At 37.7% G+C, this 14,146-nt stretch overlaps 2 protein-coding genes and 1 long non-coding RNA gene across 5 annotated transcripts in view; 1 reads left to right on the forward strand and 2 right to left on the reverse strand.

The window, feature by feature from the left end:
* Positions 1-6,326, reverse strand: part of ankrd12 (ankyrin repeat domain 12) — a 35,372-nt gene extending 29,046 nt beyond the window's left edge. The window contains exon 1 of one of the 3 annotated variants that reach the window (XM_067475527.1): positions 6,182-6,326. The gene's annotated coding sequence lies outside the window, so the exon portion shown is untranslated. The remainder of the gene's footprint in view (positions 1-6,181) is intronic. The other 2 variants (XM_067475530.1, XM_067475528.1) reach the window with 2 other exon arrangements.
* A 14-nt stretch (positions 6,327-6,340) lies between these two features.
* On the forward strand, positions 6,341-9,957 carry LOC137098858 (uncharacterized). Its single transcript, XR_010910661.1, has 2 exons — positions 6,341-6,480; positions 6,579-9,957. It is a non-coding gene; the product is annotated as an uncharacterized lncRNA (long non-coding RNA).
* On the reverse strand, positions 7,917-14,102 carry ndufv2 (NADH:ubiquinone oxidoreductase core subunit V2). Its single transcript, XM_067475535.1, has 8 exons — positions 13,953-14,102; positions 12,329-12,391; positions 11,005-11,067; positions 10,300-10,416; positions 10,009-10,177; positions 8,637-8,746; positions 8,240-8,316; positions 7,917-8,095 (listed from the first exon to the last, which is right to left on the reverse strand). Exons 1-8 carry the CDS (start codon positions 13,992-13,994, stop codon positions 8,002-8,004), a joined length of 735 nt encoding a protein of 244 aa, XP_067331636.1. The 5' UTR covers positions 13,995-14,102; the 3' UTR covers positions 7,917-8,001.
* Between the last annotated feature and the right edge of the window lie 44 nt (positions 14,103-14,146).

The following is a 14,146-nucleotide window of genomic DNA, read 5'->3' on the forward strand; positions in this document are numbered from 1 at the left end:
ATGGTTAACACAAATAAAAGCTGGATACATTTATTTTACTCCTTTATTAAAATTTAAGTTTAAAAAAAAAAAAAAAAGGCAACACATACATCTTATCTGACAATCCTAGAAACTAATAACCAAATCTAACTCAATGAGAAATAAATGAAGGCATAATGCAGACATTACTGTATTACAATTGTTTCTGCTGTACAGCACCTTGGTCAATACCCCGTTTCTTTAACTAAGAGCCTTACACTCTTCCTGGAAAGCCTACAACAGCGATAGTTTCACAGCTACACATACAGAAGGCCCCATTTGTACCAGGGTTTAAAAACAAGAAAATATTTAAAAATAGATTTGAGTTACTTAACTATGTCTGGATATCAGGTCGTAAATCAAACTGTCTGTAATCCATCATTTAAAGCTGCACTTCCTCCATACTCCTGCTTTTATGAACGCTTGCCGGGACACCCTATGTAAAATGGATGTGACTGAAATTTTAAAGCTGATATTCATTATATACACGTGATCAGAAGATTAATGTCGATACCGAATGCTGCCAAGTTAGATAAAGAAAACAATTTTAAACTGACCAAATCTACTCACTTTACTTTGTTCAGTCAAGCGCCCCAGCAGGAGCGCAACAAACAAATACTTATCAGCATTTACATTATTTATTTCCCCAAGTTTGGATTAATTATAGTAGACTGGTGTAATTGTGCAAAATATTGAAATAGAGACAACAAACGCAAGGCTGACAAAATTACCTAAACAGTATGGCAAGCAAAAAACTAAACAACTGACTTAACTCAGTAGCAGTTTCTGGATCTGACTGATTTTCTGTTGATCTGTTGTTTGAGACAAATTGTTAAATTCTTCTTCTGTCTGATTATATAAAATCATCGTAGATCACTACACCAAATTCAATAAGAAGAGGATACCTAGATCCAGTAGCCAACTGAATTTCAGAGAATTCACATAGTAAAATTGTAAGCAGAAAATGCAAATATTTAATATCATACAAAGAGAGATGAGAAATAGTGAAAGTGAAATATGTGGAAGGACAATAAAACAAATTCAAAATGACTATATTAAGTAAATGCAGCTAGAGTAGGAGGAAAGTAGCTTATCCAACACCCAGAAAAATACCTTTTACAGAACAAGGCGTCACATTCTGTTATGGAAATATTTTGGAGTTCAGAGATCAAGTTTGCCAACTGGCTTGTCTCTGATTGGTATAGGCCAACTAATACTTGGATAGTAGTTGTTAAATTCACTACACACTACAAATTCTCTATACATGTGGTGTCAATGAAGATTTATTGGTGGCACTAGTCAGTTGGCATTGACAGTCAAACAAAGATGCTTCGAAAGTAGTACGTAGCAGTAGATGCAACACCATATGGCACTGCTTGTTGTAAAAACCCACTTGTTTATACTAAAATTGAAACAACTATTTATAAGTAATCAATAAATAATTAACAATCACATTTTTTTTCTCAGTTCTAATTACTGAATTTCTCTGGTAATGGATGTCAAAAAAAAAAGAAGAGAAAAACATGCAATCTGAAAAATGTGACTTGCATTTTTTATTAATTTCTGGCATGTTATAGCAGTGTATTAAACCAATTGATCTACAAAATACGCATATAAAAATAACTGTTGGTTGCAACCTTATTGTATTAAATAATTCTTTTTTTTTTTAAATCAAGTGCTACATAGCTGGTTGACCATATGTACAGTACCGTGATTTACATATAGAGAATTATAGTGCATTTGCTTGCCATTGTGTGACTAGTATTCAGTGGTATTCGGGTTCAACAAAAGCACATGCCTAGCACCAAGTCAGCTGACATGCAGCTTTACATCAAACTATACATGATGTGCCATACAACACTAAAAGTAACCAAGGTAGGGCAGCCAGAATATCCACACAGCAAAAGTCATACATATAATCCTTAAATTGATAAGAAATATTTGCACTGAAACGTACAAAAGGATATAAATAGTGCTTCCCACTTCAATGTCAATAATTTGAAAAGCTCCTGAGTTACTACACTTCTTTATAGTAGAGAGAGCAACACCAGGCAGCAACATGCCATGTTATTAACCAGGGATGTGCGACATTGTGATTGGGCATCAACATGTGCGATGTGCAAAAAAAAATACTTCTCAGGGTTCTCAATTTTCCATACTAATCTACAAGAAGACTACATGCACTAATCTCTCCTCTACAAATTCCAGGCATGCTCGTTTTTTGAGCAATACATCCCCACTTCAGGACGGCTGTATCCTGTGTACCATGGATAAAATATTAAACCACCACCCCATCATGCCACGCCACAATTCAAGTGACATCACGTAACCCTAGCAGGTAATGCTAGCAGCTAAAACTAGCAGACTGCACACAAAACAGGGATACATTGTAATTGAAAATATTGAAATGTCAAATAAAAGATCACAATGCAAGTAGTTAGTAGTCAGCTCTCAATAATTTTACAGTATTTTATTTTACAGTATTTTAACCAGTCAGTGTGTTCCTCTTTTGCAATTACGAATTACATATAACTAAGCAAACTTTTCAAAGAAAGAACATTAATTTCATTATATTATTTGTAGTGAGTGACAAAAAAAATTGCTATTGTTGATTACATTTAGAATTATCAATTGAGTCATACAACTGCATAATTGTATTTAGTATTTAACAAAACGTGGCTTTTCTGTTCTGCTGGGCTGATGCAATAAATCCATATCAGTCACTACACTTACTTGTCAGTATGTACACCTGTACAATCTAATGCAATTAAATAGAGTTTTGCCATTTACTCTTACAACGTTATAAATTCTCAGTTGTTTAGTTTAAACTCTCACAAAGGCGATAATTCTACTGTGTTTATTATAAAGATCATATTGGGTGGTGGAATAATGCTAGAACGAATCATACTAAGAGGGGGTTCTAATGTTTTGGCTTTCAGATGCTGTGGTACTAATGAGAGTTCCCATAATGCATTGCAAGAAACTGTATGGCAAAATACTGCAATATAAATTCAACGGCTTTCAGCTTGTCCCTTCAGTGGTCGACACAGAGGAACGTGATTACCCAAATTGATTTGCAAGAGTTTTTATCTTGGCTGGGTGGGGCCACGACTGGTGCGGTGGGCCTCGAACCCCCGACCTTTTGCATCCCAAACCAATGCTCTACCACTGATCCACCAGGCCCCGCCATACAGCAATATACATGTTTTACCCTGAATTTATTCTCTAAGTGCAACACTTTGGGTGGTCTTATTCACTCTAAGCCCAAATCACCATCTAATAAATCCTCAGTTGTCTAATGTTATTACATTTTAGAATGATAATGCAAAGTTTAGACATACGTAGTCTCATTTTGGACACTACAAGAATAACTAGTGAAAATGACCTACAAGCCATTCTGGGTTATGTGGGTAGGATTAGGATTAAACTGACACGCTGATGAAAAGCCTGGCTGTGCAGGCATCAACTTTGACAGCAAATGACACATTTGTACAATTACAGTAATAGAAGACAAACGCTGAGTAACATCATATTCAACATATTCCACGCTGGAGCGTTTAAAGTAATTATATCCTTACTAATAATAATATTATTAAGACTTGCATACGTTATTTGGCGCCTAACTGCTTCGGCATACTTTTAGCTAGAAACACTGTTCCAAACTTCAAAAAACGCCCAGCTTATAATGGACATTATTGCTTCTATACGGCTTTTCAAATATCTTTTATACATTTTTAAGATTTTTATACTTTTAAAAATGACTGCTTTGGTGATGTCATCAATGTCCTCAATGACATCCCAATTACATCACATAATTGGCTTTGTTTTTGCAGTTTAAAAGAATATGCTACTGATTTGCCTTACCAGTATATAAGGAATAATATATACAAGTATATAAGGAAGTATATAACTGAATTTCATTTCAGTTAATTAGGAAAAAAATAGTTCAGCTTTTTTAGCTTTGCTTGTAAAATTCAATGCATTCTCTCTTTGGAAATGTGTTTTCTAGTTGTTTATTGTGCTACTGAGTGTGTTAAGTAACAAATACATTCAACCAAAACATTCAATCTTACTACGTCATAAAATAAAATACAGCCTGATTGATGAGAACGCATATATATTCTCAAGTATCTACATTGCTGCCTAAATTAGGTTTACTTTTGAAGCACTTCACTCATTGAGTAACAAAGATAAGTATTAAGCCCTGTGCTTTAGATAAGTAATGTCAGATGTGTGATGGAAAACTGAAACTATGCAGGTTATCATTCAACCCTAAGTACACCACGTCCGGCGACTGCATTGATTAGTTATTTCTCTCATGTTCACTGTGTGATGACGAGCAAAATGACTAAGTGCAGTTTTTCGTTTAGCTGCAAAACTCTACATATTTACCAGTACTGTGTGAGAAAATGTGGTGAATAATTATACAAAAAACACAAGACAAATGTCACCACACGTGGCCAAATATAGGTTGGTTGACGACTGTCGATTTGCACGAGACAACTGGCAATTTTATTTCAGAGGCATGTGAAGGCCATGTTCCCTTAAACCCTATTGGGCCTTAAGTGATTTCTCAAATGTTAAGTTTACTAAGTTATAATATAGGGTCCAGGAAGACCATGGTTTATAAATTGTTATTGTGGCTTTTTTGTGGTTAAATACATAATTCAACTGCAGCATTACACATTTATTTTCTTGGCATCACTGTGTTAATGAAATAATCATATTTGCCCACTTGCTGATTTGTCTTTGTTCTTTATGAGCATAAATGTCTTGTGATCATGCAAAGGGTTCAGCCACAGAGAGTTGTCATCTTGGGAGCATAAAGAAGGAAAACTAACTTCTAATGTTGAGATAATATTTTGTAAGTGAAAACTCTAAAACCAATTACCAGTGTTTTCCTTTTCACATGACACTACGCTATCATGTAAAATGTTTATACTACAATTACAATCTACAATTTCTTCTCTTTCAGAGATGAGTCATAAGCTTGTATTATAGGTCAAGGTTTGTCTCCTCATACAATTTTTACTAATGTATAGCACAAAAATATATAATATACAAGTATGAGCTGAACAGCATTTAAAATACTGGTGATAATACCACAACTTAGTTGTACTTGTTATGTATGGGTGTGCATGTGATTTAGGTATGTATAAATTATGTCTCCACAAAATAATTCTTTAGCTCTAGTTCTTTTCAATTTAAGGGCTGACGTTTTGCTGGTTCAGAGGGGTCATTGCACAGACAGACCTCTAAAAACAGGCAGCTTTTGTATCAGGCAACACACCCCCAAAATGTCACAGTCATTGCCTGGAAGGCGCAAAAGCTCCCGGTTATTCAAGCTATGCCATTTCCTTGTATGCAATAGCGAAGAATAACTATATTTTTACAGTAGATTTTGTAGCCATCATAGCCACAGCTGTGCTGTGTGTAAATAAATGGTGTCGTTGACTAGATCATCGCAGACACCACCACCCACCTCGCTGTAATGTCGCTGGTGTTTGCCTTAAACGTCACACTGAGATCAATTTGTTGTTGAGCATTAAAAAAAATATTCAACTTGCCTATGGTTAGTAAACAGAAGGCATCTTTAATGCTATGGCCCGGAATGGTTTCCGCATGTATACGTTTCTTATGTGAACGCGTGGGCAACGTAAAGAAAATTCAAGTTCACATTTTGTTATAATTGGCAACATTCAAAACGAGAGTACAGTACAGCCGGAGACAAAAGCCCACTGCAGCCCCTTCAATGCCCTCACAACGTTCCCCCTCCCCAGCGCTTAATCTAGCTAGCTAGCAAGCTTTTCAGCCGTACACAGCCTAGCTGGCTGACTCGCTGACTGGCTGGGGCTAACACAACTCCGACATTTTCCTATCAGCTCTCGGTACGTTATTCTCGTTTCAAAGCCAGCGACTTACTAAAAGCAAATACAGGTGAATTGTAAGTTTGCGCAGTGAAAGTACTCAGTGTGTGTAACGCACGTGGCACACAACTATACCAGGCACACGCAAACACACAACATTCAATTTTTCGCACGCAGTTTACGTCAAGTTAGCTTAACATTAGCCTGTTCGCCGTTGCCAGATGGCTAACGTTAACTAGGATTTTTACCCATTGTGAGCCAAGACAAACTAACAACAAGCTTTGCTTTGCACCTACCTTCAAACTGGGTTACACGATCCCACCGACTCATTCGAGTTGAGCTATATGTGAATATTGCGCAATATAACCTGTTATTTCCTAATTATTGGACGTTAACCGTAGCCTACGGCTGTGTGACGTTCATCGCTGGTTTGAAAACATCCCAGCCGTTCGTTGCCTGTCCTCTCAGAGAAAAGCCTAGCAAAACATGCAAGCCGCGCTCTCATTGGCTGAAGACAGTCATGTGAGCGCCTGAGCGGCCCCCCCGCCCTCTCCGAGTGTATACGGTCTCCGTCTGCTGGAGAGACTGTAGATGGGTATGTGTCAAACATTTTAACTCTTGTTTTGTCGATGCAGGGAAAACATCCGCACCTTTTATGTTAACAATATTCTCTGTGCTGTCGTATGTTGTCAGGCAGTGGCGTTTGTACCATCTGTATAGGGTTTTTAAGGTGCGAATTAGGACCGACAGTATTAAGAGAGGGAGAGCAGTAATGGGCACTTGACGTCATCTTTTCCGTTGCTGTGTTGCGGTCCTTTGGAACTTTCTCGAAGATCATGGCTGATGTTGGCGGAGAGAAAATGCCCTTCTTTCTTGTAAGCATGATGATATACATTATTTAGAGATATATAAATATACAGAGTGGACCATCACACCCTTTGGCCGCCAATTCTTTGTGTCGGCCAGCTTTGAACTGGTTGCGCAGTGGCATTTGCATCATGGTGGATTGTGTACGCATGCGTCGTAGTGTGTATTATTATATGTTGCAGAGAAGGCTTCAAAGTCGCAAGAGAAAGCGGAGTGGGGGGAGGGGGAACCGGCTAGACATGAAAACGCCACCGGGGCGGGATGGAAATGACAGTAACAGTTGTAGGACGACGGCTGTGTTGAAGGCCATGGCAGGGGGATAAATCAAAATAGCACAACCGTACTAGGTTTCATTAACAAACGGTTACAAGTTACATTTGACGTGTCATATTGCTTTTGCCATTAAGTTGCCTCCAGTTAATCAGGTCCACAATGTAGTTTTTAATATGTATATCGTAGATTATTAATCAGTACATCTTCACCACAAACTACCAAAAATGCAGAAAAGATACATTTCACATGTTAGCTTTCCAAATGTGACCAAATTAATCCTAAATGTTTTTGGATAAGCTATACAAAAATTGAATCCCAGTCAAAAGCACTGGTATAAATTTAGCTAATTATATGATCAGAGTGAATTGTTTGAATTAAAGAAGCTGTTTAGATACATTTGTTTGGCCTTTAGCAAATTATAGGAAGCACCTTTAACTAGAACTGACAATAAACTGGAGATACAAAAAGTTACCCTAGACATCATAAAGTATAAAATCCATTATTTTATTTAAAGGAATTATGACAAATTTACTAGTCTGATATTCTAGCCAACAGGCTTGTATAAATAATTTCTGTTTAGGAAGTAGATAGTTGCACTAATCACAGAAGAAATACGTTTGTTTTTTTTAACCCAAGTCTTGAATTACAATCACATGAGCTGAAAAACAAGTCAGTTATACTGACAATAAAAATTGATAAAGTTAATGAACGATATAAACTATATTATAGTATTTCTGGTGTAGCACATGTAACTCAACTGCAATAAATCTTTGAGGCCATGAAAAGACATGGAAGAATACTAATATTGGAAAATCGCAGAGTGTGGAAAGTAGGACATTTCAAGCTATATGGTCAAAATAATTTTCCCCTTAACGGAATACCGACACAGACAAAGGTACACGAACAATTTATTTACACAATATGTTTGAGTTGAACATTACACTGACTTTTGGTACAAGATGGTGACCGAAAATGTCTACAGGTCAGGTCTTACACCAAAGCCAGGTCCTTTAGGAGGCCCTGTCAGAGAGGTTAATCCTCCTGCAGGCTCACATGAGAAACGCCCACTCCTATTAAAAAGAAAAGGAGAGAGAGAGAGAGAGAGAGAGAGAGAGGGAGAAAGAAAATATGTCTCAATGTGCAGTCAGTGTAGTGGTAATTGTGTCATTGAGATGTATGTATTAATGAATCCATGCTGAGAATTCTTTATGTACCTGGGTCCTGGTGGTGGGACTCTGCCTGCTTTAAGTTCATCAATAATATTCTCAATGTCCTTCGGTGTAAGGTCCTCCTGGAAACAAGGAGAAAGCAGCAAATATGCACTGGTCACTAGAAAAATGACTTTTGTAATTAAATGATGTTATGATTATAGATTTGACACTGCCAGGCAAAATGAATACCTTTTTTTTTTTTTTTTAAATAACAGTTTTCAAATTTTTAAATAACTTCACTAAAGAACTGGCTTCACTTGTCAGCTCAGCCTAAATCCACTTTAATAGGTTTTATTTTTCAGCAGGTAGCATTCCTGAAATAAGCTTTCAACCTTGTTTTAATAATTTAGTTATCGTGTTCAGAAAAGACACTATCTGCACAGAAAAGTTAGGCACTTACATAATAGTTGTCATTAATCTGGACCATTGGAGCATTTACACAGGCACCCAGGCATTCCACTTCTATTAGAGTGAACATTTTGTCTGGAGTAGTCTCTCCAACCTTGATACCTATGGATAAACGAATCACAATGAAATCACATTTTATACATTGCATACATAAAGTATTGAGTTTTCCATATTTTTTTGGTTTCCCACTAAATGTAAATTGTCAATGTATTCAAAATGAGACTACAATTTCCCATATGCATGAGTATTGAGACAATATGATGATTGCAATTGAGCTCAGGTGCATTCCTTTCCTTATCAGTGGTATAACCTGTGCTTTATTTAATAGCTTGGAAATAATAAGGAAAGACCAAGGCATGAGGGAAAGAAAATTGTTCTCACACTTTCAAGAGGATTGCGTCTACACATGCACACTTCTGGGAAACCTTGTAAGAAAATTTCTGAAGGAGGTGGAAGTGGCCCAGAGCATGCTAGCTTCCACCTTTCTGAAATTGACAATGGAGGGTATCAAGCTATGAGTCCAATTCAGAGTTCAAAAGGCAGCCCAAAGGCAGAGTTTAGCAAGACACCTGAGAAACCAGTATACCATGAGAAGCTACAAGATATAACTTTCACAATTTGAAATGGCACATGGAAAATTGGGAACAGGGGTTTACCTTATTAAAATGGCAGTATAATGATGTGATAGGAGTTTGTCAGGCTAGAGGGAAATATAACCGTATAACAATAGAGCAGTTTTGATTGAAACCCCTTTCCGCAGTGCTCAGAATCTCAGGTTCGGGGGAAAGGATTACATTTCACCAAGACAACACTGAGGTGGCTTCAAGAAATGTCCAAGCCCAGTAGAGCATCTACTAAGAGGATTTCAATGAAAAAGGAAAAAACACAACATTTTAGACTAGTCCAAAACTAAAAACATGTGGATACATGGAAATGTGAAAGGTTCTCTATGTATTGTATGTGGTTAATTTAACAATATGCACACTGTGTTACTGAAACAACAGGTTTCTTAACTCAACCATTGCTTCCTGACAATACACAGCTGTAACACTGAACAGTGTGCAACTTTTAACAAAAAGTAAACCCCACTATTCTGTGGACTGGAAGAACGAACACATTGGTTTTTTCTATCAAATGTCACACAGGCTGAAATAGGATTTAGGTTCAGTCTTGTTTGCTGCTACAGCTCACTGTTGTTTGACTAGCAATGACAACCGAATATTTACATGTTTGTTCCTAATATTTCTACATGTTTTTCCTAATCTCTGTTTAGCTGAAATATACACAATAAAAAATGATTGTTTTCATCTGCATTTTTGTCTTTTCGTTTGGTGTTCCACCATAAAATGGAAACAGTCTCCTACCCAGTTTGTTTTGGATGGCTTCCAGGATGCTATCGGAGTTGCAGAGCATGCAGGGTGTTGTTGTGCAGATCTGAATGAAGTATTTTCCCACGGGCTGACGCAGGAACATTGTATAAAATGTTGCTACTTCATACACTCTCATTGGAGGGATTTCCAGCACTTCTGCAACCTGAATGAAAGCCATCACAAACATTCAAGAAGACAGGCTGATGTATAAGCTTTCATTAAAATGTTACCCAAATAGTTTGGCATCACACAGATGTGAAACAGATTTCAGAAGAATCACCGTGCCTTGTTCATAGCAGAGATGGGGAGCCATCCATGTTGCCTTTGAGCTAAATCCAACACTGGGATGGTGGCTGCTTGCTTGTGTCCAACAGGGTACATTGAAATGATCGCCTCAATTCTCTACAGTAAAAAAAACATTTTTCCATGAATGTCATTGCATACCTATTTTGCACATTATTTTCACTTTGCTTAATTTAAATTGTAATGGTCACATAAAAATCATTACCCACTCGTATTTACAGCAGTTCACCACAATGTTAGTGGGTAATAGGCTCAAATAGCAATAATAAGAATTAAACTTCACAAAATAATTCAACATTTTCCACCTCCTCTCATACTAAGGTGATCATGTTTTACTGCCTAGAACAATGGAAAACAGCCACTTTACAAAATTTGGACAGATATCATGTCGCTGCTTTTCAAAATGATAAATGGTATCGGTAACATTTCATCTAGTGAAACTGAAGCGGGCTTGTAAAGGGACTCACATGCAAGTTGAGCTTTTGCCTCCCACAACCTTATGTGAAATGCTCAACCTGTTTGTACTAAAGACTCATACAAAATGCATCGTGGAACACAACAAACACAGGTGGGAAATGTTGAATATTGGTGCAGGCTTCAAACAAACAACCCACATCACAGTGCATCCCCTATATGCACTGATGTGGTTCTGATCTGCATGCTGCTCGACACAGATGTAAGTCTTACCGTTTTGTTTTCCTCGGTGAACTCAAAAGGAGTATCAGGGTTGTTGTCAGGAGTATCTCTGTGCTAAAAGAGAAATACTGCTTTGTTAACAAGACACATCTATTACACCGAATGTGCTGCATAATTACCATGAGTAACATTTACTAACCAGTTTGTTTTCAATCCTGCACAAAAGCCATTTGTAAAATTGTCATTCTACTATTAGATTAATTTACTAGACAACAATTATGGGTGTGTAGAGAGCTTACAGGCAGTAATATAATAGTCTCTAAGAAAATATGAATAACCCATCATGTAAGCTCAGAGGGAAAACTACTATCAGAGCACAGAAGACACTTAGCACAGAGAACAATTATTTCTGCTTCTGCACACACTGCCCCCTTGTGAACAAATAATCCTCTTGAGCAGGTAAAAGAATACATTTAAATTAAATGGTGTTTGAAGTTAAATGTCATAAACCGAATTTCTGATTGAAGAGGAGTGGCCAAAAGACAATTTAGCCAAACAATACTTTCCATCCAAACACTGATCAAAAACATTTTCGCTATCAAGAGACTGCAACCATAGCATGTTTCCATTACATGAGAATAACACATGTGATGTTTGTGTTTCACAGCGTGACTCTAAAACAGGCTCTTGTGGCAGCTCCCAGGATAAATAAGTAACTTTTGGAAAACTGATGCCAATGGGAATATTTAAGTGAGAATGGAAGCAGAAACATACTGGGTACTGGATACTCTAACAGATTTTTATTTAAGGAAGATAAATCATAATGATTACTGATAAAAAAAAAAAAGAGTATTTAATATTTTTTTTTTATACTTATAGATATATAAGCAATTACTGTCCTAGCTTGGGTAAATGGTCGGCATTTATATAGTGCTTTTCTACCTATTGGTACCCAAAGCACTACACTGCTTCTCATTAACCCATTTGCACTCACAACCACACACACAAACACTATTGCTATGCAGCTGGCCAACCCTCACCAGGCGTTCATTGTCCTACTCAAGGACACGTACTGCTCCTCCGGTAACTTCGACGTGTGACCAGAGATCAAAGCAACACTGAGATTGGTGGACGGCTGCTCTACCACCTGCGACACAGTCCCCCATGGCTCTGTTGGTAGAGCAGTTGTCCACAAACGAATCTCAGTCCTCCTGGCTACATGTTGAAGTGTCCCTGGGCACCGGAAAGACACCAAACCTCACAGTTGTCCCTAGGGTCTGCTACTCACTTTTAAGTCGCTTTGGATAAAAGCTTCTGCTAAATGACCATTTGTAATAGTAACTTCTATGTTAATAGTAAATAAAGTGTAACCAACCACAAAGATGCCACCAGCTCCAGCACGTGCAGCAGACCGATGGAAACTTCTAAGCTGCCTGGCCTGCAAACAGAGAGATAGACAGAAACAACAGTTAAAATACAGCAGACTGTGAATCAATTCTTTGAATTAAAAAAAGACTTGGTGGTTGTGTCTTGCCTCTCTGGACAAACGTCCGGAAATAACGTAATTTTTTTTTTTTTTTGTCCTTTCGGCTTATCCTGTGGGTTCAGGGTCGCCACAGCGGATCATTGTCCGCATGTTGATTTGGCACAGCTCTTACGCCGGATGCGCTTCCTGACGAAACCCTCCCCAATTTCTACCTGGCTTGGACCGGCACTGCACAGCTGGGGATGGGAATGGGTTGTAAGGGTTTCAGTGTCTTGCCCAGGGACACTTCGACATATAGCCAGGGCCGGGGATCGAACCACTGGCTCTGTGGTCCAACTGCCTTACCAACTGAGCTACAGCCGCCCCCCGGAAATAACATGTAAATGAAAATGCTAAATAATATTTAGAAATACTGATGTCATTATCTACCACAGACACAGGATTTCAAACAGGGTGCATAAAAAGATGCTGTCTCTGGCTGGTTGTATTACATCAGAATCTTCCTATATTTTATTTGAGGAATGTCAGATGAGTCCCACAGATTTCAATAATAATAATAATAATAATAATAATACATTTAATTTACAAGCACCATTCCAAGCACTCAAGGACCCTATACAAAACAATCAACTTACAGTTCCTTAGTGTATCAGACTGCTAAATCTGAGTTTGAGTTCCTGGTGTCTAAACTTCATATTTCTGTAAGGACCTTTCCATAAGGTCTGTTGAAAAAAGACGTTTGTGACAAAGGTTTGTAATGTAGGATGTGGGTTGGTTAATTGTTTTTCTGTTTTGTGCCTGGCGATGAGAGTCCAATTTCAGAACACATTAATAGTTATAGTTTAGTAACAATATAGTTTCAAAACTATAGGTTTCAATAAATAATTCATATAAATATGTCCATTTTGGTTTATATTTACACATACAGAAGACAAGTCCTAAAACAGTGGTAGGGTTGACTTGCTAATGTTTACGTGGGTACTCAGTGATTAAAATAGAATACGGGGCTAAAAGCAATAAACTATTGCCGTTTGTTTTGATCCCTTCTAAAAATTTACGATTTGATAAAAATCAAACGGCAAATCTACAGAGCCCACACAGGATGCGTTAAACGTTTCGGGGATTTACTAAATAGAGCAAATGATACATATAGCGTTAACGTTACCAATGCTTTGGCATATTGTACAGCTGCAATATCATGCAGGCTTACAGCTCAAATTGACAAGTATTTTATCAAAATAGGTTAAACAATTAATTTTGTAATTTCTAAGCGCACTTTTTGCATTGTTTATTGTCCAAAAACCACCTTGTAAACGTTTGACAGCAGAAAGCAAAACTACTTAGCATGCTAGCGTTAGCCAGCGTTAGCTAGCTAGTTAAAAGATTGGTGTGCGACCTCCAAGGCTGCTTGTCCTTGTGACGAGTCATTGCTCTTTCTTTTAATATTAGTATTTGAAGTTTATTGTTTGCATTTAAACTATAGCCCATAATCGGAAATAATAACATTTCTCACCGTCTGCGATAGCGATAAGCGAACAGCAGCAGACAAAAACATCTTGGTGATTGAAGTTTGGTCCCGGTGCTCTAGCAAATGGAAGGCACGGCAGTGACCGACATCAACACAAGCGTTCTTACGTTCGATTAAGAGGGTCTGGCGTGTGGCCTTACGTCGGTCGGTCTCTGAATCGATCCCAGATCTTAGGTAAG

Source organism: Channa argus, chromosome 14, assembly GCF_033026475.1.
Source record: "Channa argus isolate prfri chromosome 14, Channa argus male v1.0, whole genome shotgun sequence".
Lineage (NCBI taxonomy): Eukaryota > Metazoa > Chordata > Actinopteri > Anabantiformes > Channidae > Channa > Channa argus.